Source organism: Oncorhynchus keta, unplaced genomic scaffold (genome assembly GCF_023373465.1).
Source record: "Oncorhynchus keta strain PuntledgeMale-10-30-2019 unplaced genomic scaffold, Oket_V2 Un_scaffold_275_pilon_pilon, whole genome shotgun sequence".
NCBI classification, from domain to species: Eukaryota; Metazoa; Chordata; class Actinopteri; order Salmoniformes; family Salmonidae; genus Oncorhynchus; species Oncorhynchus keta.
The window spans coordinates 677,390-705,383 of NW_026290897.1; the positions used below are offsets into that span (position 1 = coordinate 677,390).

A 27,994-nucleotide genomic window follows, 5' to 3' on the forward strand; every position below is an offset into this window, starting at 1 on the left:
CAGAATATTATCTAACATCTGGTCCTAACAGATACATTACGCTGTATAACAATTAAACAGAATATTATCTAACATCTGGTCCTAACAGATACATTACACTGTATAACAATTAAACATGATTATCTAACATCTGGTCCTAACAGATACATTACACTGTATAACAATTAAACAGAATATTATCTAACATCTGGTCCTAACAGATACATTACGCTGTATAACAATTAAACATGATTATCTAACATCTGGTCCTAACAGATACATTACACTGTATAACAATTAAACATGATTATCTAACATCTGGTCCTAACAGATACATTACGCTGTATAACAATTAAACATGATTATCTAACATCTGGTCCTAACAGATACATTACGCTGTATAACAATTAAACAGAATATTATCTAACATCTGGTCCTAACAGATACATTACACTGTATAACAATTAAACATGATTATCTAACATCTGGTCCTAACAGATACATTACGCTGTATAACAATTAAACATGATTATCTAACATCTGGTCCTAACAGATACATTACACTGTATAACAATTAAACATGATTATCTAACATCTGGTCCTAACAGATACATTACGCTGTATAACAATTAAACATGATTATCTAACATCTGGTCCTAACAGATACATTACGCTGTATAACAATTAAACATGATTATCTAACATCTGGTCCTAACAGATACATTACACTGTATAACAATTAAACATGATTATCTAACATCTGGTCCTAACAGATACATTACGCTGTATAACAATTAAACAGAATATTATCTAACATCTGGTCCTAACAGATACATTACACTGTATAACAATTAAACATGATTATCTAACATCTGGTCCTAACAGATACATTACGCTGTATAACAATTAAACATGATTATCTAACATCTGGTCCTAACAGATACATTACACTGTATAACAATTAAACATGATTATCTAACATCTGGTCCTAACAGATACATTACGCTGTATAACAATTAAACATGATTATCTAACATCTGGTCCTAACAGATACATTACGCTGTATAACAATTAAACATGATTATCTAACATCTGGTCCTAACAGATACATTACACTGTATAACAATTAAACATGATTATCTAACATCTGGTCCTAACAGATACATTACGCTGTATAACAATTAAACATGATTATCTAACATCTGGTCCTAACAGATACATTACGCTGTATAACAATTAAACATGATTATCTAACATCTGGTCCTAACAGATACATTACACTGTATAACAATTAAACATGATTATCTAACATCTGGTCCTAACAGATACATTACACTGTATAACAATTAAACATGATTATCTAACATCTGGTCCTAACAGATACATTACACTGTATAACAATTAAACATGATTATCTAACATCTGGTCCTAACAGATACATTACGCTGTATAACAATTAAACAGAATATTATCTAACATCTGGTCCTAACAGATACATTACACTGTATAACAATTAAACATGATTATCTAACATCTGGTCCTAACAGATACATTACGCTGTATAACAATTAAACAGAATATTATCTAACATCTGGTCCTAACAGATACATTACGCTGTATAACAATTAAACATGATTATCTAACATCTGGTCCTAACAGATACATTACACTGTATAACAATTAAACATGATTATCTAACATCTGGTCCTAACAGATACATTACGCTGTATAACAATTAAACATGATTATCTAACATCTGGTCCTAACAGATACATTACACTGTATAACAATTAAACATGATTATCTAACATCTGGTCCTAACAGATACATTACGCTGTATAACAATTAAACATGATTATCTAACATCTGGTCCTAACAGATACATTACACTGTATAACAATTAAACAGAATATTATCTAACATCTGGTCCTAACAGATACATTACACTGTATAACAATTAAACATGATTATCTAACATCTGGTCCTAACAGATACATTACGCTGTATAACAATTAAACATGATTATCTAACATCTGGTCCTAACAGATACATTACACTGTATAACAATTAAACATGATTATCTAACATCTGGTCCTAACAGATACATTACGCTGTATAACAATTAAACATGATTATCTAACATCTGGTCCTAACAGATACATTACGCTGTATAACAATTAAACAGAATATTATCTAACATCTGGTCCTAACAGATACATTACGCTGTATAACAATTAAACATGATTATCTAACATCTGGTCCTAACAGATACATTACACTGTATAACAATTAAACAGAATGTTATCTAACATCTGGTCCTAACAGATACATTACACTGTATAACAATTAAACAGAATATTATCTAACATCTGGTCCTAACAGATACATTACGCTGTATAACAATTAAACATGATTATCTAACATCTGGTCCTAACAGATACATTACGCTGTATAACAATTAAACATGATTATCTAACATCTGGTCCTAACAGATACATTACGCTGTATAACAATTAAACAGAATATTATCTAACATCTGGTCCTAACAGATACATTACACTGTATAACAATTAAACATGATTATCTAACATCTGGTCCTAACAGATACATTACACTGTATAACAATTAAACAGAATATTATCTAACATCTGGTCCTAACAGATACATTACACTGTATAACAATTAAACAGAATATTATCTAACATCTGGTCCTAACAGATACATTACACTGTATAACAATTAAACATGATTATCTAACATCTGGTCCTAACAGATACATTACGCTGTATAACAATTAAACATGATTATCTAACATCTGGTCCTAACAGATACATTACGCTGTATAACAATTAAACAGAATATTATCTAACATCTGGTCCTAACAGATACATTACGCTGTATAACAATTAAACAGAATATTATCTAACATCTGGTCCTAACAGATACATTACACTGTATAACAATTAAACATGATTATCTAACATCTGGTCCTAACAGATACATTACACTGTATAACAATTAAACAGAATATTATCTAACATCTGGTCCTAACAGATACATTACGCTGTATAACAATTAAACATGATTATCTAACATCTGGTCCTAACAGATACATTACACTGTATAACAATTAAACATGATTATCTAACATCTGGTCCTAACAGATACATTACGCTGTATAACAATTAAACATGATTATCTAACATCTGGTCCTAACAGATACATTACGCTGTATAACAATTAAACAGAATATTATCTAACATCTGGTCCTAACAGATACATTACACTGTATAACAATTAAACATGATTATCTAACATCTGGTCCTAACAGATACATTACGCTGTATAACAATTAAACATGATTATCTAACATCTGGTCCTAACAGATACATTACACTGTATAACAATTAAACATGATTATCTAACATCTGGTCCTAACAGATACATTACGCTGTATAACAATTAAACATGATTATCTAACATCTGGTCCTAACAGATACATTACGCTGTATAACAATTAAACATGATTATCTAACATCTGGTCCTAACAGATACATTACACTGTATAACAATTAAACATGATTATCTAACATCTGGTCCTAACAGATACATTACGCTGTATAACAATTAAACATGATTATCTAACATCTGGTCCTAACAGATACATTACGCTGTATAACAATTAAACATGATTATCTAACATCTGGTCCTAACAGATACATTACGCTGTATAACAATTAAACATGATTATCTAACATCTGGTCCTAACAGATACATTACGCTGTATAACAATTAAACATGATTATCTAACATCTGGTCCTAACAGATACATTACGCTGTATAACAATTAAACATGATTATCTAACATCTGGTCCTAACAGATACATTACACTGTATAACAATTAAACATGATTATCTAACATCTGGTCCTAACAGATACATTACGCTGTATAACAATTAAACATGATTATCTAACATCTGGTCCTAACAGATACATTACGCTGTATAACAATTAAACAGAATATTATCTAACATCTGGTCCTAACAGATACATTACACTGTATAACAATTAAACATGATTATCTAACATCTGGTCCTAACAGATACATTACACTGTATAACAATTAAACAGAATATTATCTAACATCTGGTCCTAACAGATACATTACACTGTATAACAATTAAACAGAATATTATCTAACATCTGGTCCTAACAGATACATTACACTGTATAACAATTAAACAGAATATTATCTAACATCTGGTCCTAACAGATACATTACACTGTATAACAATTAAACATGATTATCTAACATCTGGTCCTAACAGATACATTACACTGTATAACAATTAAACAGAATATTATCTAACATCTGGTCCTAACAGATACATTACGCTGTATAACAATTAAACAGAATATTATCTAACATCTGGTCCTAACAGATACATTACACTGTATAACAATTAAACATGATTATCTAACATCTGGTCCTAACAGATACATTACACTGTATAACAATTAAACAGAATATTATCTAACATCTGGTCCTAACAGATACATTACGCTGTATAACAATTAAACATGATTATCTAACATCTGGTCCTAACAGATACATTACACTGTATAACAATTAAACATGATTATCTAACATCTGGTCCTAACAGATACATTACGCTGTATAACAATTAAACATGATTATCTAACATCTGGTCCTAACAGATACATTACGCTGTATAACAATTAAACAGAATATTATCTAACATCTGGTCCTAACAGATACATTACACTGTATAACAATTAAACATGATTATCTAACATCTGGTCCTAACAGATACATTACGCTGTATAACAATTAAACATGATTATCTAACATCTGGTCCTAACAGATACATTACACTGTATAACAATTAAACATGATTATCTAACATCTGGTCCTAACAGATACATTACGCTGTATAACAATTAAACATGATTATCTAACATCTGGTCCTAACAGATACATTACGCTGTATAACAATTAAACATGATTATCTAACATCTGGTCCTAACAGATACATTACACTGTATAACAATTAAACATGATTATCTAACATCTGGTCCTAACAGATACATTACGCTGTATAACAATTAAACAGAATATTATCTAACATCTGGTCCTAACAGATACATTACACTGTATAACAATTAAACATGATTATCTAACATCTGGTCCTAACAGATACATTACGCTGTATAACAATTAAACATGATTATCTAACATCTGGTCCTAACAGATACATTACACTGTATAACAATTAAACATGATTATCTAACATCTGGTCCTAACAGATACATTACGCTGTATAACAATTAAACATGATTATCTAACATCTGGTCCTAACAGATACATTACGCTGTATAACAATTAAACATGATTATCTAACATCTGGTCCTAACAGATACATTACACTGTATAACAATTAAACATGATTATCTAACATCTGGTCCTAACAGATACATTACGCTGTATAACAATTAAACATGATTATCTAACATCTGGTCCTAACAGATACATTACGCTGTATAACAATTAAACATGATTATCTAACATCTGGTCCTAACAGATACATTACACTGTATAACAATTAAACATGATTATCTAACATCTGGTCCTAACAGATACATTACACTGTATAACAATTAAACATGATTATCTAACATCTGGTCCTAACAGATACATTACACTGTATAACAATTAAACATGATTATCTAACATCTGGTCCTAACAGATACATTACGCTGTATAACAATTAAACAGAATATTATCTAACATCTGGTCCTAACAGATACATTACACTGTATAACAATTAAACATGATTATCTAACATCTGGTCCTAACAGATACATTACGCTGTATAACAATTAAACAGAATATTATCTAACATCTGGTCCTAACAGATACATTACGCTGTATAACAATTAAACATGATTATCTAACATCTGGTCCTAACAGATACATTACACTGTATAACAATTAAACATGATTATCTAACATCTGGTCCTAACAGATACATTACGCTGTATAACAATTAAACATGATTATCTAACATCTGGTCCTAACAGATACATTACACTGTATAACAATTAAACATGATTATCTAACATCTGGTCCTAACAGATACATTACGCTGTATAACAATTAAACAGAATTATTATCTAACATCTGGTCCTAACAGATACATTACACTGTATAACAATTAAACAGAATATTATCTAACATCTGGTCCTAACAGATACATTACACTGTATAACAATTAAACATGATTATCTAACATCTGGTCCTAACAGATACATTACGCTGTATAACAATTAAACATGATTATCTAACATCTGGTCCTAACAGATACATTACGCTGTATAACAATTAAACATGATTATCTAACATCTGGTCCTAACAGATACATTACGCTGTATAACAATTAAACATGATTATCTAACATCTGGTCCTAACAGATATATTACGCTGTATAACAATTAAACAGAATATTATCTAACATCTGGTCCTAACAGATACATTACGCTGTATAACAATTAAACATGATTATCTAACATCTGGTCCTAACAGATACATTACACTGTATAACAATTAAACAGAATGTTATCTAACATCTGGTCCTAACAGATACATTACACTGTATAACAATTAAACAGAATATTATCTAACATCTGGTCCTAACAGATACATTACGCTGTATAACAATTAAACATGATTATCTAACATCTGGTCCTAACAGATACATTACGCTGTATAACAATTAAACATGATTATCTAACATCTGGTCCTAACAGATACATTACACTGTATAACAATTAAACAGAATATTATCTAACATCTGGTCCTAACAGATACATTACACTGTATAACAATTAAACATGATTATCTAACATCTGGTCCTAACAGATACATTACACTGTATAACAATTAAACAGAATATTATCTAACATCTGGTCCTAACAGATACATTACACTGTATAACAATTAAACAGAATATTATCTAACATCTGGTCCTAACAGATACATTACGCTGTATAACAATTAAACATGATTATCTAACATCTGGTCCTAACAGATACATTACACTGTATAACAATTAAACATGATTATCTAACATCTGGTCCTAACAGATACATTACACTGTATAACAATTAAACAGAATATTATCTAACATCTGGTCCTAACAGATACATTACACTGTATAACAATTAAACATGATTATCTAACATCTGGTCCTAACAGATACATTACATTGTATAACAATTAAACAGAATATTATCTAACATCTGGTCCTAACAGATACATGTATAATCATTTTAAAAGGCTCACCTATATGTCATATCTGTGTTTAATTTGTTTTAAATTAGTTATGCTTTTTTAAATTTTGAATACTGCACTGTTGGGTAGGGCTTGCAATTTAAGCATTTCACTGTACTTGTGAGGTGACAAATTAAACTTGAAAATTGAAACTAATAACATACGGTATGTTCCAGAGAACATTGTCTCCTCCCTCTCACCAAACACAAACTGTAGACAGTGCTCAGTACCAACACAATTCCTTTACTGCTTACTTTGGATGAATATATGCTGTATATGATATGATATTTGATACAGAGCCCTAGTTACCCTCAGATTATTACATTAACCTCATTATTATTATTACAAATCAGCTTTTCTAATCATGAACATTGCTTGCTAAGAGAACTTCGCTGAGTGCTAATGATGCCAATTCTTTCTAACATTGTAGATCCACAGCATCCATTCTCCCATCATCAGTGCCTGTTGTCCATATTCTTCCAATGAGTGTAGACCTGCAAGAAGTATGAAGCATGGCGGTAAGTCAAAAAAAGTGAGATGTCATCAATGCGTCCCATTGTGTGCTGTTGCCTTGGCCCCGGTCTGGGCTTGTTGCTGGTTCTGGGCCCTCATCAGTGCCTGGTCGAAGTCCCTGAGCTTTCTCTGCAAGTTTGACGGTCTATCCTGACAGGGTCTCTTCGCAAGCGGCCCACCCTCCTCCTCACCGTCCTCCTGCAGCTGGGCTGCACAGCATTTCCTGGTGCGTGACTGAAATGTCTTCATCATGTCGCTGATCTCTCTCAGACTCTGTGGGATACAACGATTAGCAACACACATGACTGTATGTACTGTGTATTTACGATGACCAGGCCTTTTGCTTTTCAGTTACTGAAGTTAAAATATGTGTATTGATAGTTAGGCTTCAGACAGGAAGTATAGAAGAGGGTCAGTTAGGGAACCGTTAGCAGGGTTTGAGAGGTATGTCCAACCTCTGACCTTTGAGGGGCTTCTGCTGAAGATTTAGAGGACCCCAGTGCGGGGGGAGGGGTGTGTGCTGGGCTTGTGGGGGGAGATGTAGAGGGAATGGTGGTTGGAGGGGCGGAGTCTGCGCAAGGATCCAATACGCTGGCAGGGGTATGGCGAAAGGGGAGGGGTTTCAACCTGTGCATGGAAAAATAATCTGAATGTGGTCAGAATCTCTGTTGGACAGTGATGATAGCGCTGGGCCTAGGAACAATGCACTGTATCTGTTCAAGGACTTCTCTTACTTATATTACAGGACCAGATGACCTGTAAGTACCCATGATGTTTTACACCAGTTTGGACATATCTGAGACCCCTGGTAAAGTGTTTCCTATGTATTGTGTATGACGACTACTGACTCCATTAGGAAGTATATGAAAATGTCCCCTCACCCCGGCTATGGTCAGAGAGCTGGAGGTGTAGCGCAGGGCAAAGTCCTTCATCTGTTTGACATAGACGGTGTTGTAGAAATAGATGAGGTGTCCTCTCTCCTCCTGGTCCGGTCTACAGGGAGCTCTGGGTCCTGTAGGATGGGTGGGAGGGCTCTGGTAGGTAAGCAAGCTACTGCTGGGGTCTACATCTATTGGAAAACAGAGCAGCATCACCATCAAAAATGATTTGTTAATTCATGCACATTATGATGCAAACATATCCATGTGAATGTATATATTTTCTATTTGTCTAACTGTTTTCTCTGTTGGATCCTCCAGGAGAGTTTTGTGAGGTCTTGGTGTTTCTCCCTGAGATCAGAACACTTCTGAATACCTGACAGAAGGACAATACAGACTTCATCAACTACACAATAACAAACCAGCAGGATTTAACTCACACACACAAAAGCAAGCAAAACATTGATCTCCTAACACAGTTGCTTGGGTAGAGGGTAGAGGGTTCTGGGGCTGCTGGGTAGAGGTGCTAGAGACTTGCTGTGGAAGAATGGGCTGACCTACAACACTGAGGGTAAATGTGATGGCTCCCCGGTCGTTGGCAATGCCTGGGTGTGGAAGAGGTTTAATTGAACAAATAGCACTGGTTGATGTGATATGTAAACAAGGTATATAACATGTTTATTATAAGATGTATTACATTATGTCAGTATTCTATTAGGGTTGTCATTTCTATGGCCATATTGGGTTTCATCTGAGGGATAGTCTTTACCTCGAACCGGTATGCTGACTGACTGGCCATTGTTGGTGGTGACAGTGGCTGATGCCATGGTGACTACAGTCTGTCCAGTAACAATGACAGAGGAGGACTGGGATGGGCTGACTGGTGTGGTAGGGCAAGCGGCCATCTTTGAGCCAGCAGGGGGTGAGCTGTAGCGTTCATGGTGGGTAATCGGGGAGTTCAGGTCAATTCCATGGATCCCATTCACAAGGCTTGAGGTCAAGTGTGAAGGGGTGGGAGGGATCTTGGCCATCTTGTCTGTGTCCTCTGAGTATTGGGGGAGCATCACCTTGAACACACATAGAACCATCTGTTACCTTAAGTTTGGGATCATTTTGTTTCCTCTATTGAATGGAACGACAGCCGCCATGCTGCCATATTAGACCAACTTGTTTCGAGTGCGCCAGCGGTGTTGCTCTATATATTTTGAGAGGGTGCACTGTATATTTTGCCCAGTTGACAAACAGGTGAATTTGAACCTTTGCCCACTGACCTGATGGTATGCAGGCAGCTGTCCCTGACCCTTAGCAGCTCTGATCTGGTCCCAGAGTGGTGAGTCTCTCCTCCAGGCCAGACTCTCCAGGACCTGCTCCTCTATATGGGTCAGATGCCTGACCACACCCGGCAGCAAGCCCTCCTCAGCCCGCAGCACCAGCTCTATCACCTGGCACACACCACACACAGTAAAGGGTTAAACAGCACCTAAATAGATCACTAAGATTACAGTAGACGTGTTTGAACCCAGGACGTCTGTATGCCCCAAGACTGTGTAAGCCCTCTGAGCCCAAGCCGAGGCATTTGCTTGAGGAGCTAACATAATGCTTCAGTTTTCAGGTAAGGTTACTTATCACGTGAAATCTCCTCCTTTACACAAAACCTACGATGTTACATTACAGTATGAAATGTACTGCAGGTGTTTTGTGTAGATGTTACCTTGTAGAAGTCATATGGCGCCAGGCTAAAGATGTCAATGACCAGGGGGAAGCTGCCTGGTGGCTGATGGGAGAAGATTACCATCTCCAGACAACAGGCCACTAGAGAGCGCTGGGACAGATCATGCTCCAGAATGCCCTACCAAGAAACAAGTCATCAAGGACAACCTCTATACTATACATGTCTGTATAACATTTTGTCCTATATTTATATTGTATTTATTTATTTAATCCCAGGCCTCTGTCCCAGCAGGAGGCCTTTTGCCTTTTAGTGGGCCGTCATTGTAAATAAGAATTTGTTCTTAACTGACTTGCTTAGGTTAAATAAAGGATAAATAAAAAAATACAGAAATAAAATACAACAGCGCCCCCAGAGGGAATTATAAAGTGAATGCTTAATGACACTAAACAGTGCAGTTCCATTCATACACAACAGAGGGTAGAGGACTGACTAAAATGTTTTTGGCTCCCAGCCTCTTCCTCTCCTGATTGATGACAGCCTCTAGAACCCTGTAGTACAAAGCCTCTGTCTGGCTGGAGAACTTCACTCCTCTCTCTACAAACAACAGGAAGTTACTGAAAAGTGCACATTAATGTCAATATATCAACACATGCATACACACAGACATAAACACACACACCTCTGTCTCGGCTGTGGTTCTCTTCCCATGGTTCCTGGTAGTGCTGGATGAAGGTGTGGAGCATGTCTCTCAGTCTAGTGGAGATGACCTCACTAGGGTTTCTGGCACAGGACCTAAACAAAATAGACCTTAAAGAACCATACAGCCACTTTCCCACCCCCATAGTCTACTGATAGATATTGCCCACCCATAGGTATAGATCTAGGATAAGCTTTTCTTCCTCCAAATCAGAACCAACTCCATAATGGGAAGAATGTGTAACATAGTAAAACAATGTGTTTTCTTACTCTTCTACAAACTCAACACTGACCATAGACCACAGTGTACTCTATCATAGGCTACAGGCCCAAATATATTTCCCCTGCGGCACATTACAGTCTACTACAGTTACGTATGAGGCCCACACAGACACATGCCCACCATAGCTGACCTGAATGTTCTAGCCAGACTGTCACTGGGTACATGTCTCTGGGTTGCCATGACGACCTCCAGCCGCTCACAGCACCTCCGCTGGTAGAGTATAGCTCTGTGTCAGTCAGTGGAGTAGCAGTGGACACCTGTACATAATGCATACACCAAGTAGAGGTTTGAAAACCCTTTAGAGCGGGACATGAGACCGTATAAATAGGAGCATCATTATACTTCCTTGCGTGAGAAACATGTGATACAACGGTTTAAATTTACAACACAAACCACACAGTAATGATATTAAGTCATCTCAGGGATAATTGGGCCCTAGTTAATGTGTGTGTGTGTGTGGGGAGGGAGCTAGTTATGAGATGACAACGATGATGAACTGCCAAAATACAAATATTTGCTGTTGAAGAGGAATATTCCGATTTATGAATCTGTTTCTCTGTCAAGCAGTTCTACAGTTCTACTGTGGAAGGATTCAGAGAGAGAGAGAGAGACCATATTCCATCCTGGAATATACAGGGTCTGAAGTCATCTGCCTTTGGACTATAGAGCAGGAACCCAGACTTCACCACTATTAAATACAAAACAGGAACATTTTACATCTGGTTAGAAATAAATGAAGAAATAACCTCAACAGATAAAAATGTTGTCCTGTGTGCTACATACACTCTTAGAAAAAATGTGCTATAGAACCTTAAAGGGTTCTTCGGCTGTCCCCATAGGAGAACCATTTTTGGTCCAGGTAGAACCTTTTTGGTTCAAGGTAGAAACATTTTGGATTCCATGTAGGACCCTTTCCAGAGAGGGTTCTACATAGAACCCAAAAGGGTTATATGTGGAACCAAAAAGGGTTCTCCTACGGGAACAGCCGAAGAACCGTTTTGGAATGTACACTAGAATCCCCCATACTTTAATAAAGACAGCTTCTCCATCCTAAAGGGGGAGCTCAATCATTTCCAGACCAAGGGACATGTCCTAGTCTGTGGAAGCCTAAACACCAGAACTGGTCAAAACCTGACACACTCAGAACACAGGGGACAAAACCCTACCTGGAGGTGGCAGCATTCCCTCCCCAATATGCCCAACAACTACGACAAAACAACCAACAAAAACGGGTCACACAACTCCTGCAGTTCTGTCGCACGCTGAGTCTGTATATAGTCAATGGTAGGCTTCGAGGGGACTCCTACGGTAGGTACACCTACAGCTCATGTCTTGGCAGCAGTACTGTAAACTACTTTATCACTGACCTCAACCCAGAGTCTCTCAGAGCGTTCACAGTCAGCCCACTGACACCCCTGTCAGATCACAGCAAAATCACAGCCTACTTGAACAGAACAAAACTAAATAATGAGGCATCAAAGCCAAGTAAACTGCATACTATTAACAAATGATATAGATAAAAGGAAAGTAGTGTAGAAACCTACCAGAAAACAATTAGCCAACAACAAATTCAATCCCTTTTAGACAATTTCCTGGACGTTTCACTGCAAAAGTGAAGTTGTAAACTTAGCAGTAGAAAGCCTAAACACTAAACAAACAACAACATGAAGAGCTATCTATCCAAAATGGACATGCATGGATAAACGATTTCTCCCATCTTTTCTGGCACTATAACAAACATCAAAAACAAATACAGTGCCTTCGGAAAGTATTCAGAACCCTTGACTTTTTCCACATTTCGTTACGTTACACACTTAATTTAAAATGGATTTTTAAAAAAGTATTATCCTCAGCAATCTACGCACAATACCCCATAAGGACAAGGCAAAAACAGGTTTTTAGAAATGTTGGCAAATTTATCAAATAAAAAAACCCAGAAATACCTTATTTAAATAAGTATTCAGACTTGAAATTGAACTCAGGTGCATCCCGTTTCCATTGGTCATCCATTGGTCATCCTTGAGATGTTTCTATAACTTGATTGGAGTCCACCTGTGGGAAATTCAATTGATTGGACATGATTTGGAAAGGCATACACCTGTCTATATAAGGTCCCACCGTTGACAGTGCATGTCAGAGCAAAAACCAAGCCATGAGGTCGAAGGAATTGGCCGTAGAGCTCCGAAACAGGATTGTCTCGAGGCACAGATCTGGGGAAGGGTACCAAAACATTTCAGCAGCATTGAAGGTCCCCAAGAACACAGTGGCCTCCATCATTCTTAAACGGAAAAAAGTTTGTAACCACCAAGACTCTCCCTAGAGCTGAGCCTAAGCACACAGCCAAGACAACGCAGAAGTGGCTTCGGGGAAAGTCTCTGAATGTCCTTGAGTGGCCCAGCCAGAGCCCAGACTTGAACCCGATCGAACATCTCTGGAGAGACCTGAAAACAGCTGTACAGCGACGCTCCCAATCCAACCCAATAGAGCTTGAGAGGATCTGCGGAGAAAAAGAACCTCCAAATACAGGTACATTTGATATTTAATTTGTATCATTTTTTATAAATTAGCAAACATTTATAAAAAATAAAACAGTTTTGGCTTAGTCATTATGTGGTATTGTGTGTAGATTAATGGGGGGTGTAAAAAAGTCATTGGGTCAGAATACTTTCCGAAGGCACTGTACATGATCATTAAAAAATCTTAGAGTGAGCTACTAAAGAGAACCAGAACCCACTGGATTCTACAATTACACCGAATTAACAAAATACAAACCTCTCAACCTAAAAAGGCTTGTGGTGTTGATGGTATCCTAAATAAAATAATAAAATATACAGACCACAAATTCCAGAGGAAATGTCCTCTGGTCTGATGAAACAAAAATATAACTTTTTGGCCATAATGACCATAGTTATGTTTGGAGAAACAAGGGGGAGGCTTGCAAGCTGAATAACACCATCCCAACCGTGTAGCACTGGGGTGGCAGCGTCATGTTGTGGGGGTGCTTTGCTGCAGGAGGGACTGGTGTACTTCACAAAATAGATAGCTCCATGAGAAAGGAAAATTATGTGGCTATATTGAAGCAACATCTCAAGACATCAGTCAGGAAGTTAAAGCTTGGTTGCAAGTGGGTCTTCTAAATGAACAATGACCCCAAGCATACTTCCAAAGTTGTGGCAAAATGGCTTAAGGACAACAAAGTCAAGTTATTGGAGTTGGCCATCACAAAGCCCTGACCTCAATCCTATAGAAAATTTCTGGGCAGAACAGAAAAAGCGTGTGCGAGCAAGGGAGCCTACAAACCTGACTCAGTTACACCAGCTCTTTCAGGAGGAATGGGCCAAAATTCACCTAACTTATTATTATTCTGACATTTTACATTCTTAAAATAAAGTGGTGATCCTAACTGACCTTAGACAGGGAATATTTACTAGGATTAAATGTCAGGACTTGTGAGAAACTAAGGTTAAGGTGTATATAAACTTCTGACTTCAACTGTATGCACCTAAAATTGGCAAAAATTTGTTTTTGCCCCACCCTCTTCAACATTTATACCAACAAATTGGTGAGGGCTCAGTCGGCAGGTAGCCTAGTGGTTATTTCATTGGACTAGTAACCGAAAGGTAAAATAATTATAATAATTAAGCAGCACCTAGATCTTCTGCAGATTCTGTCAGACTTGGGCCCTGACAGTTAATCTCAAATAATGGTGTTCCAAAAAAGGTCCAGTTTCCAGCACTACAAATACTAATTCCACCTAGACACTGTTGCCCTAGATCATACAAAACAATATACCTACCGTGGCCTACACACCAGCACCACAGAAGCCCTCTATAGTTGTGAGGTCTTGGGTCCTCTCACAAACAAATAATTCACTAACCCCAAATTGAGACTCCATGCAGAATTATGAAAAAATGTGTACAATGTAAAACTGCAAATAATGCATTCAGAGCAGAATTGGGACGATTCCTGCTAATTAGAGCAATTAACTTCCACAACCACCTAAAAGGAAGCGATTCTCAAACCTTCCATTACAATGCCCTCACCTACAGAGAGATGAACCTGGAGAAGAGTCCCCTCAGCCAGCTGGTCTGGGACTCTGTTCACAACAGGACAGCAACACAATTAGACCCAACCAAATCATGAGAAAACAAAAAGATAATTACTTGACACATTGGAAAGAATCAACAAAAAACTGAGCAAACAGTAGCAGAATACCTGACCACTGTGACTGACCCAACATTAAGAAAAGCTTTGACTATGTACAGACTCAGTGAGCATGGCTTTGCTTTCGAGAGGTCACCATCGGCAGACCTGGCTCTCAAGAAAAGATTACATGTGCACTGTCATGACATTGGCCTGGGGGTAGGTTTATGACAGTCATAAATACCTCTTCCCCCCTTTTTCCTCTCTCTACCCTACTGATGTTACATTTCCAAAAACCTTGGTTAACAGAGATTCTGGGAACATCAGAAGGTGGGGGGAAATGAACTATATTCTGGTAATCCGACCAATTGAACATATGCGGTGGTACTTAATGAATATGATGTCAGTTCGGTTGTCATCTGAGACATTCTCATCAATGATAAGATGACAAACTCTACAGTGGAAAGTCTACATATCAGAGTTATCGGATTCACATGGAATTGTTGTTCAATTTAAATGTTTGAATATGAAATTATTCGTGATGGGATGAAATGTGATTTTAGCTTCTAAAATTTGAGATTTGGGTCTTCATAAGGTAGGGCTCTGCTCAATCAGTGGCCCGCCCCTGTGAAGGGACATGGGCTATAAAACTTTTCAAACACGCCCTCCTCTCCCTTCCCATATAAAGCCTTGACGACAATATAACCTCCTGTTCCGAGGACGTGAGGACGACGGTCCGATGTCAGAATGGTTCAGATAATAACTACAGAACGAAGCCAACATCAGCGTGAGCTTTGGTTGCGAATGGTATGAACTTTGAACTCTTATTCACTACAGAAGCGATACCTCCTAGCCGTTGAGTTAGCAACAGCCGCTGCAAACAAGGGTTAGGAAGGAACAGACAGAGTATCCCGTCTATCACACAACGACATTACTACAATGTATCCAGTTGACATTCTTCAAAGGACAAAGGACTCGGTTGGGCAACACGGCCTTCCATCTACCACCACCCTACTGAAGCGCAGCTCAGAGTAAATATTTATTGCATTTTCCTTTTCCAAATGGGCTGTCATTTAGAATGCATAAGATACTGTATTTACGATAGCACAGCTTCGCCCTTTGTTCCTCAGTCTTCCCGCTCTTTCACTCAAACCCAGCCCCTTTTCTTTTGTGTAACAAGCTGCCATATCTGTTCCGCCCGCTAGGGACGTTTTCCTTTATTGCGTAATTTGTCATCAAGTTATGATTTAATTATGTGTATGTGTAATTCTGTGTGATTAGTTAGGTATTTAGTAAATAAATAATTAAACCCAATTTTGTATTGCTGATTCAACTTGTTAGCCAGGGTTCGTGCAGATAACCAAGAATTTACAACTTTCAGATGAGACTGAATTAAGATGACGATTAATATTGACTGCTATTGATGTAAAATATTACTAGGTCTTTAAGAGTATATTTGGAAGATAACAGCTCTATAAATATTATTTTGTGATGCCCCGACTCTCTAGTTAATTACATTTACACGATTAGCTTAATCAGGTAATATTAATTACGGATAAATTATTTTATAGAACAGCATGTCATATCACTTAATCCGGCATAGCCAAAGACACGACAGCACACTGCCCACAAAAATGAGGTGGAAACCAAGCTGCACTTCCTAACCTCCTGCCAAATGTATGACCATATTGGAGATACATACAGAGCATTCAGAAAGTATTCATGCTCCTTGACTTATTTCACATGATGTGTTACAACCGGAAATGTTTGATGTGTTGCAACCTGAATTCATGGATTAAATTGATTTACACACAATACCCCATAATGAAAACATGTTTTTTGAAACGTTTGCTAATTTATTGAACATTAAATACAGAAATATCTCAATTACATAAGTATTCACACACCTGAGTCAATACATGTTAGCGATTGCGAGCTGTGAGTCTTTCTGGGAAATCTCTAACAGTTTTCCACATGTTGATTGTATAATATTTGCACATTATTATAAAAAAAATGATTCAAGCACTGTCAAGTTGGTTGATCATGGCTAGACCACCATCTTCAAGTCTTGCCATAGATCTTCAAAATTGTAACTTGGCCACATTTAATGTTGTCTTGGTAAGCAACTCCAGTGTATATTTGGCCTTGTGTTTTAGGTTATTTTCCTGCTGAGAGGTGAATTTGTCTCCCTTTGTCTGGTGGAAAGTAGACTGAACCAGGTTTTCCTCTAGGATGTTGCCTGTGCTTAACTTTATTCCATTCCTTTTTACTCTACAAAACTCCCCAGTCCTTTCCTATGACAAGCATACCCATAACATGATGCACCCACCACCATGCTTGAACATATGAAGGTGGTACTCAGTGATGTGTTGTGCTGGATTTGCCCCAAACATAATATTCAGGACATAAAGTTAATTTCTTTGCCACGTTTTGCAGTTTTGCTTTAGTGCCTTGCTGCAAACTGGATGTATGTTTTGGAATATTTCTTTTCTGTACAGGCTTCCCTCTTTTGACTCTGTCCTTTAGGTTAATTTTATAGAGTAACTACAATGTTGTTGATCCATTCTCAGTTTTCTCCTATCACAGCCATTAAACTTGAACGGTTTTAAAGTCACCATTGGCCTCATGGCTAAATCCCTGAGCGGTGTCCTTCCTCTCCTGCAACTGAGCTAGGAGGGACGCCTGTATCTTTGTCGTGACTGGGTGTATTGATACAAAGTGTAATTAATAACCATGCTCAAAGAGATATTTAATTTCTGCTTTTTTTATTTGACCCCTTTACCAATAGGTGCCCTTCTTTGCATTGGAAAACCTCCCTGTTCTTTGTGGTTCAATCAGTGTTTGAAAATTCACTGCTTGACTGAGGGACCTGACAGATAATTGTACAGTATGTGTCGGTTACAGAGATGAGGTAGTCATTCAAAAGGTAGTCGTTCATGTTAAACACTATTATTGCACACAGAGTCTGTAACTTATAATGTGACTTGTGAAGCACATGTTTACCCCTGAATGTATTTAGGCTTCCCATAACAAAGGGGTTGAATACTTATTGACTCAAGACATTTCAGCTTTTCATTTTAAATTCATTTGCAAACATTTCTAAAAACATAATTCCACCTTGACATTATAGGGTATTGTGCGTTGGCCAATGAAACAAAATATCAATTTAGTCCAAATACAAATTCAGGCTGTCACGTAACAAAATGTGGAAAGGGGTGTGAATATTTTCTGAAGGCACTATATTTCCCTCAGATTACAGCCCCACAAAGAATTTGTAAACCAATCCAATATCCCATATCCATTAGGTGAACTACAACAGTGTGACACCTCAACAGCAAGATTTGTGACCTGGAGCACAAACACCATTGTAAATACAACCTATATTTATCTGCTAATTTATATGACCTTTCATACCTCAACTATTTGCATTGTTACATAGCACTGTACTTAGCCAGCAATATAACATTTGAAATGTCTATATTCTTTTAAAACTTTTGTGAGCGTAATGTTTATTATTCATTTCTGATTGTTTATTTCCCTTTCCATGTTGTTTGTCTATTTCACTTGCTTAGGCAATGTAAACATATTTCCCACGCCAATAATCACCTTTGAATTGATTTGAGGGAGTAAAATAGAGATTGTGCTGATTCAATGGTAACTCAGTCTCCTCTCCACAGCGATAATCATTTGCACGTGTTCTCCATTTCTCTACAATGCCAAGTTACTATCACACTGTCTGAATGTGTGATGCACAGACAGTGCCTGGGGTAGAGGATCTGTCTCTCTGAGTGTGTGAAAATGATGAAGTTAAACTGTGGTTTTGAATATAAACCAGATATGTCAGTGAGTGGGGAGGTGGATGCTGATTCCGAACATGTTGTGTACTATATCTGAGGAATCATACATGTTTTGGTAAGTCAGTGAGATAAGCTGGGTGTGGTTATTGGGAAGGTATTTGAGGATGATGCAAGCAATGACTGTCGTTATGGGTTGCAGGTGATAATCAGTTTTACTTTGTCCACACTAAGGAGTATCACTTTGGGTAGAGAACAACACAAAGAGAGAGACAGAGAGGGAGCGAGGGAGAGCGACAGAGAGGTTGAGAGAATGACAAAGACCAACAGAGTGAGAGAGACAGAGAGGGAACGAGGGAGAGCAACAGAGAGGTAGAGAGAAAGACAAAGACCAACAGAGTGAGAGAGACAGAGAGGGAGCGAGGGAGAGCAACAGAGAGGTAGAGAGAAAGACAAAGACCAACACAGAGAGAGAGAGACAGAGAGGGAGCGAGGGAGAGCAACAGAGAGGTAGAGAGAGAGAGAGAGAAGGCGAGGGAGAGCAACAGAGGTAGAGAGAAAGACAAAGACCAACACAGAGAGAGAGACAGAGAGGGAGCGAGGGAGAGCAACAGAGAGGTAGAGAGAAAGACAAAGACCAACACAGAGAGAGAGACAGAGAGGGAGCGGGTGAGAGCAACAGAGGTACAGAGAAAGACAAAGACCAACACAGAGAGAGAGACAGAGAGGGAGTGAGGGAGAGCAACAGAGAGGTAGAGAGAAAGACAAAGACCAACACAGAGAAGGAGCGAGGGAGAGCAACAGAGAGGTAGAGAGAAAGACAAAGACCAACACAGAGAGAGAGACAGAGAGGGAGCGAGGGAGAGCAACAGAGAGGTAGAGAGAAAGACAAAGACCAACACAGAGAGAGAGACAGAGAGGGAACGAGGGAGAGCAACAGAGAGGTAGAGAGAAAGACAAAGACCAACACAGAGAGAGAGACAGAGAGGGAGCGAGGGAGAGCAACAGAGAGGTAGAGAGAAAGACAAAGACCAACAGAGAGAGAGAGACAGAGAGGGAGCGAGGGAGAGCAACAGAGAGGGAGAGAAAGAGAAAGACCAACAGAGAGAGAGAGAGAGAGAGAGAAGGCGAGGGAGAGCAACAGAGAGGTAGAGAGAAAGACAAAGACCAACACAGAGAGAGAGAGACAGAGGGAGCGAGGGAGAGCAACAGAGAGGTACAGAGAAAGACAAAGACCAACACAGAGAGAGAGACAGAGAGGGAGCGAGGGAGAGCAACAGAGAGGTAGAGAGAAAGACAAAGACCAACACAGAGAGAGAGACAGAGAGGGAGCGAGGGAGATCAACAGAGAGGTAGAGAGAAAGACAAAGACCAACACAGAGAGAGAGAGAGACAGAGAGGGAGCGAGGGAGAGCAACAGAGAGGTAGAGAGAAAGACAAAGACCAACACAGAGAGAGAGACAGAGAGGGAGCGGGTGAGAGCAACAGAGGTACAGAGAAAGACAAAGACCAACACAGAGAGAGAGACAGAGAGGGAGTGAGGGAGAGCAACAGAGAGGTAGAGTGAAAGAAAAAGACCAACACAGAGAGGGAGCGAGGGAGAGCGACAGAGAGGTAGAGAGAAAGACAAAGACCAACACAGAGAGAGAGACAGAGAGGGAGCGAGGGAGAGCAACAGAGAGGTAGAGAGAAAGACAAAGACCAACACAGAGAGAGAGACAGAGAGGGAGCGAGGGAGAGCAACAGAGAGGTAGAGAGAAAGACAAAGACCAACACAGAGAGAGAGAGACAGAGAGGGAGCGAGGGAGAGCAACAGAGAGGTACAGAGAAAGACAAAGACCAACAGAGAGAGAGAGACAGAGGGAGTGAGGGAGAGCAACAGAGAGGTAGAGAGAAAGACAAAGACCAACACAGAGAGGGAGCGAGGGAGAGCAACAGAGGTGGAGAGAAAGACAAAGACCAATACAGAGAGAGAGACAGAGAGGGAGCGAGGGAGAGCAACAGAGAGGTAGAGAGAAAGACAAAGACCAACACAGAGAGAGAGACAGAGAGGGAGCGAGGGAGAGCAACAGAGAGGTAGAGAGAAAGACAAAGACCAACAGAGAGAGAGAGAGACAGAGAGGGAGCGAGGGAGAGCAACAGAGAGGTAGAGAGAAAGACAAAGACCAACACAGAGAGAGAGACAGAGAGGGAGCGAGGGAGAGCAACAGAGAGGTAGAGAGAAAGACAAAGACCAACACAGAGAGAGAGACAGAGAGGGAACGAGGGAGAGCAACAGAGAGGTAGAGAGAAAGACAAAGACCAACACAGAGAGAGAGACAGAGAGGGAGCGAGGGAGAGCAACAGAGAGGTAGAGAGAAAGACAAAGACCAACACAGAGAGGGAGCGAGGGAGAGCGACAGAGAGGTTGAGAGAAAGACAAAGACCAACAGAGAGAGAGAGACAGAGAGGGAGCGAGGGAGAGCAACAGAGAGGTAGAGAGAAAGACAAAGACCAACACAGAGAGACAGAGAGGGAGCGAGGGAGAGCAACAGAGAGGTAGAGAGAAAGACAAAGACCAACAGAGAGAGAGAGACAGAGAGGGAGCGAGGGAGAGCAACAGAGAGGTAGAGAGAAAGACAAAGACCAACACAGAGAGACAGAGAGGGAGCGAGGGAGAGCAACAGAGAGGTAGAGAGAAAGACAAAGACCAACACAGAGAGGGAGCGAGGGAGAGCAACAGAGAGGTAGAGAGAAAGACAAAGACCAACACAGAGAGAGAGACAGAGAGGGAGCGAGGGAGAGCAACAGAGAGGTAGAGAGAAAGACAAAGACCAACACAGAGAGAGAGACAGAGAGGGAACGAGGGAGAGCAACAGAGAGGTAGAGAGAAAGACAAAGACCAACACAGAGAGAGAGACAGAGAGGGAGCGAGGGAGAGCAACAGAGAGGTAGAGAGAAAGACAAAGACCAACACAGAGAGAGAGAGAGACAGAGAGGGAGCGAGGGAGAGCAACAGAGAGGGGAGAGAAAGAGAAAGACCAACAGAGAGAGAGAGAGAGAGAGAGAGAAGGCGAGGGAGAGCAACAGAGAGGTAGAGAGAAAGACAAAGACCAACACAGAGAGAGAGAGACAGAGGGAGCGAGGGAGAGCAACAGAGAGGTAAGAGAGAAAGACAAAGACCAACACAGAGAGAGAGACAGAGAGGGAGCGAGGGAGAGCAACAGAGAGGTAGAGAGAAAGACAAAGACCAACACAGAGAGAGACAGAGAGGGAGCGAGGGAGATCAACAGAGAGGTAGAGAGAAAGACAAAGACCAACACAGAGAGAGAGAGAGACAGAGAGGGAGCGAGGGAGAGCAACAGAGAGGTAGAGAGAAAGACAAAGACCAACACAGAGAGAGAGACAGAGAGGGAGCGGGTGAGAGCAACAGAGGTACAGAGAAAGACAAAGACCAACACAGAGAGAGAGACAGAGAGGGAGCGAGGGAGATCAACAGAGAGGTAGAGAGAAAGACAAAGACCAACACAGAGAGAGAGAGAGACAGAGAGGGAGCGAGGGAGAGCAACAGAGAGGTAGAGAGAAAGACAAAGACCAACAGAGAGAGAGAGACAGAGAGGGAGCAAGGGAGAGCAACAGAGAGGGAGAGAAAGACCAACAGAGAGAGAGAGAGAGAGAGAAGGCGAGGGAGAGCAACAGAGAGGTAGAGAGAAAGGCAAAGACCAACACAGAGAGAGAGACAGAGAGGGAGCGAGGGAGAGCAACAGAGAGGTAGAGAGAAAGACAAAGACCAACACAGAGAGAGAGACAGAGAGGGAGTGAGTGAGAGCAACAGAGAGGTAGAGAGAAAGACAAAGACCAACACAGAGAGGGAGCGAGGGAGAGCGACAGAGAGGTTGAGAGAAAGACAAAGACCAACAGAGAGAGAGAGACAGAGAGGGAGCGAGGGAGAGCAACAGAGAGGTAGAGAGAAAGACAAAGACCAACACAGAGAGACAGAGAGGGAGCGAGGGAGAGCAACAGAGAGGTAGAGAGAAAGACAAAGACCAACAGAGAGAGAGAGACAGAGAGGGAGCGAGGGAGAGCAACAGAGAGGTAGAGAGAAAGACAAAGACCAACACAGTGAGAGAGACAGAGAGGGAGCGAGGGAGAGCAACAGAGAGGTAGAGAGAAAGACAAAGACCAACAGAGAGAGAGAGAGACAGAGAGGGAGCGAGGGAGAGCAACAGAGAGGTAGAGAGAAAGACAAAGACCAACACAGAGAGAGAGACAGAGAGGGAGCGAGGGAGAGCAACAGAGAGGTAGAGAGAAAGACAAAGACCAACACAGAGAGAGAGACAGAGAGGGAACGAGGGAGAGCAACAGAGAGGTAGAGAGAAAGACAAAGACCAACACAGAGAGAGAGACAGAGAGGGAGCGAGGGAGAGCAACAGAGAGGTAGAGAGAAAGACAAAGACCAACAGAGAGAGAGAGACAGAGAGGGAGCGAGGGAGAGCAACAGAGAGGGAGAGAAAGACCAACAGAGAGAGAGAGGGAGAGCAACAGAGAGGTAGAGAGAAAGGCAAAGACCAACACAGAGAGAGAGACAGAGAGGGAGCGAGGGAGAGCAACAGAGAGGTAGAGAGAAAGACAAAGACCAACACAGAGAGAGAGACAGAGAGGGAGTGAGTGAGAGCAACAGAGAGGTAGAGAGAAAGACAAAGACCAACACAGAGAGGGAGCGAGGGAGAGCGACAGAGAGGTTGAGAGAAAGACAAAGACCAACAGAGAGAGAGAGACAGAGAGGGAGCGAGGGAGAGCAACAGAGAGGTAGAGAGAAAGACAAAGACCAACACAGAGAGACAGAGAGGGAGCGAGGGAGAGCAACAGAGAGGTAGAGAGAAAGACAAAGACCAACAGAGAGAGAGAGACAGAGAGGGAGCGAGGGAGAGCAACAGAGAGGTAGAGAGAAAGACAAAGACCAACACAGAGAGAGAGACAGAGAGGGAGCGAGGGAGAGCAACAGAGAGGGAGAGAAAGACCAACACAGAGAGAGAGAGACACAGAGAGAAGGCGAGGGAGAGCAACAGAGAGGTAGAGAGAAAGACAAAGACCAACACAGAGAGACAGAGAGGGAGCGAGGGAGAGCAACAGAGAGGTAGAGAGAAAGACAAAGACCAACACAGAGAGACAGAGAGGGAGCGAGGGAGAGCAACAGAGAGGTAGAGAGAAAGACAAAGACCAACACAGAGAGAGAGACAGAGAGGGAACGAGGGAGAGCAACAGAGAGGGAGAGAAAGACCAACACAGAGAGAGAGAGACACAGAGAGAAGGCGAGGGAGAGCAACAGAGAGGTAGAGAGAAAGACAAAGACCAACACAGAGAGACAGAGAGGGAGCGAGGGAGAGCAACAGAGAGGTAGAGAGAAAGACAAAGACCAACACAGAGAGGGAGCGAGGGAGAGCGACAGAAAGGTTGAGAGAAAGACAAAGACCAACAGAGAGAGAGAGACAGAGAGGGAGCGAGGGAGAGCAACAGAGAGGTAGAGAGAAAGACAAAGACCAACACAGAGAGAGAGACAGAGAGGGAGCGAGGGAGAGCAACAGGGAGGTAGAGAGAAAGATAAAGACCAACAGAGAGAGAGAGACAGAGAGGGAGCGAGGGAGAACGACAGAGAGGTAGAGAGAAAGACAAAGACCAACACAGAGAGGGAGCGAGGGAGAGCAACAGAGAGGTAGAGAGAAAGACAAAGACCAACACAGAGAGAGAGACAGAGAGGGAGCGAGGGAGAGCAACAGAGAGGGAGAGAAAGAGAAAGACCAACAGAGAGAGAGAGAGAGAGAGAGAGAGAGAGAGAGAGAGAGAGAGAGAGAAGGCGAGGGAGAGCAACAGAGAGGTAGAGAGAAAGACAAAGACCAACACAGAGAGAGAGACAGAGAGGGAGCGAGGGAGAGCAACAGAGAGGTAGAGAGAAAGACAAAGACCAACACAGAGAGAGAGACAGAGAGGGAGCGAGGGAGAGCAACAGAGAGGTAGAGAGAAAGACAAAGACCAACACAGAGAGAGACAGAGAGGGAGCGAGGGAGAGCAACAGAGAGGTAGAGAGAAAGACAAAGACCAACACAGAGAGAGACAGAGAGGGAGCGAGGGAGAGCAACAGAGAGGTAGAGAGAAAGACAAAGACCAACACACAGAGAGAGACAGAGAGGGAGCGAGGGAGAGCAACAGAGAGGTAGAGAGAAAGACAAAAACCAACACAGAGAGAGAGACAGAGAGGGAGCGAGGGAGAGCAACAGAGAGGTAGAGAGAAAGACAAAGACCAACACAGAGAGAGAGAGACAGAGAGGGGGCGAGGAAGAGCAACAGAGAGGTAGAGAGAAAGACAAAGACCAACACAGAGAGAGAGAGACAGAGAGGGGGCGAGGAAGAGCAACAGAGAGGTAGAGAGAAAGACAAAGACCAACACAGAGAGAGACAGAGAGGGAGCGGGGGAGAGCAACAGAGAGGTAGAGAGAGAGAGAAAGAGCAACACAGAGATAGAAATAGAGGGCTACAATCTAAGATGTAAGGTTTACCAGGTGAAGTTCTCGATATTCTGACGTGACTCATAACTGTACACCTGTAAATTACAGCCAGTGCCAGGCTGAGGCTGGACAGGCCAATGTTGAACCACATCAATTCCTGTGTTCTGTCAGAGTCAAACCTGTACACTGTGTTCCTGGGCACTGTCACACAGTACACCGCTGTCACACAGTACACTGCTGTCACACAGTACACTGCTGTCACACAGTACACCGCTGTCACACAGTACACCACTGTCATTGAATCTAATAATACCTTCCATTCATTCCCTACGAGCAAACGTACTGTTCCAACCCCAGACACTGGCCAACAGGCCTGGGTTCAAATACTATTTGACATCTTTCAAACACTTTAGCTGGGCTTGATTGAGCTTGCTTTGCGCAACTGAACAAATAGAATAGTCGTGTAAGTGCAAACCCTGCTCATATGGCATTACAGGCTTCTTCTAAAGCAAACGCTAAAAGTATTTGAAAGATTTGAGATAGCATTTGAATCCAGATTTGCTGGCCAACCTATCCCTCTCTCACTCTGCAGTATTGGGACGAAGCCTTGGTTGGCTTGGCTCTACTCCATCCACTACCAGGAAAATGGATTTAGCTCACATCCCACTGAGTCAATTCAACCATCCTATCTGTTCTGTGGAAGTTGATGCTCATAGTAAGGCTTTAATTCTGTCACTGTAACATCCCTCCTGAGAGCAAGCTACAATCATAAGGGAGAGGTAGCTACTATGAGCCATGTGCTGGGTACTAATATTACTATGCATATGCTCTCACCCATGTGGGCTACACACCGGATGTGGGCTAGTGGCCCACCAACTGACAACATGCGTCACCAGCTGCCAACTCCTTCAGAATCAGTTTATATCATCTTACCCACCACCACAACCACCACACCTCTCTCTGTTCCCATGTTGGCTCTCTGTCACACTGCAATATCTTTAGAACTGACTGACTGCAGCGTCAGTGACAACCTCCAGAATACTTTTACTTTCTACAGTCATTTTGGGGCACACACATCGTTCAAAATACATATGCAACTAAAGTGTTTTGCATCCATTTCAGAGAAATGGAACAGAACAATGTTGCATTTTAACTTGGCAATCTAACAACCCCTACCAGCCACAAATCATATATGATCATCATCCATAATAACATCAGTTAGACACACATCAACCCAGGACAAACAACATCCTGTGACATGTTACTTCCTGTAGTGTTACAGAGACAATCTAACAACCCCTACCAGCCACAAATCATACATGATCATCATCCATAATAACATCAGTTAGACACACATCAACCCAGGACAAACAACATCCTGTGACATGTTACTTCCTGTAGTGTTACAGAGACAATCTAACAACCCCTACCAGCCACAAATCATACATGATCATCATCCATAATAACATCAGTTAGACACACATCAACCCAGGACAAACAACATCCTGTGACATGTTACTTCCTGTAGTGTTACAGAGACAATCTAACAACCCCTACCAGCCACAAATCATACATGCTCATCATCCATAATAACATCAGTTAGACACACACCAACCCAGGACAAACAACATCCTGTGACATGTTACTTCCTGTAGTGTTACAGAGGCAATCTAACAACCCCTACCAGCCACAAATCATACATGATCATCATCCATAATAACATCAGTTAGACACACATCAACCCAGGACAAACAACATCCTGTGACATGTTATTTCCTGTAGTGTTACAGAGACAAAGAGAGACAAAAGAGCTGCAGTGATGCAACAAGCGACTTACAGAGGCTCGTGAGAAGGATCTGATTCTGTTTTGTAGAGGCTTGGAGACACACTGCCTCTCTGCTTCTCTCTCTGTGGGACTAGCCAGGCTGAACAGCTGTGGGTGTGTGGGTGAGCATCAGAGCAGCACAGAGCAGTGAGCGCTACTATAAGTCTACAGGCAGGCAGCAGCAGGCTGCAGTGCACTGAGACAGAGAGGAAGCTGAAGCTCTGGCTCAGCCCATTGGCTCACAGCTCACAACAGACAAGCCCCAACTTGTCATCTGCAATGGGTTGCTATGATAAGAGGCCTGAGGGCTGAGACTCACAGAGCAACAAGCGCCCCCTGGGGTGGAGTAGGAACATAATAGGGCATAAAGGAAGCAG

At 41.0% G+C, this 27,994-nt stretch overlaps 1 protein-coding gene across 4 annotated transcripts; it reads right to left on the minus strand.

Moving 5' to 3' along the window:
• Positions 1–27,979, minus strand: LOC118379223 (retinoblastoma-like protein 2). 4 transcript variants are annotated; one of them, XM_052515479.1, is made up of 12 exons: positions 27,630–27,979; positions 13,317–13,425; positions 11,504–11,630; positions 11,074–11,186; positions 10,885–10,988; positions 10,434–10,571; positions 9,994–10,164; positions 9,492–9,789; positions 9,163–9,327; positions 8,726–8,913; positions 8,307–8,471; positions 7,975–8,117 (listed from the first exon to the last, which is right to left on the minus strand). In XM_052515479.1, the coding sequence occupies exons 3-11, from the start codon at positions 11,551–11,553 to the stop codon at positions 8,331–8,333; spliced, it is 1,368 nt and encodes a 455-aa protein (XP_052371439.1). In that variant the 5' UTR covers positions 11,554–11,630; positions 13,317–13,425; positions 27,630–27,979; the 3' UTR covers positions 7,975–8,117; positions 8,307–8,330. The 4 variants fall into 4 exon arrangements, with proteins under 4 accessions (XP_052371437.1, XP_052371440.1, XP_052371438.1 ...); XM_052515477.1 differs by lacking the exon at positions 8,307–8,471 and having other exon boundaries at positions 1–8,117; positions 27,630–27,977; XM_052515480.1 differs by lacking the exons at positions 8,307–8,471; positions 9,163–9,327 and having other exon boundaries at positions 1–8,117.
• Between the last annotated feature and the right edge of the window lie 15 nt (positions 27,980–27,994).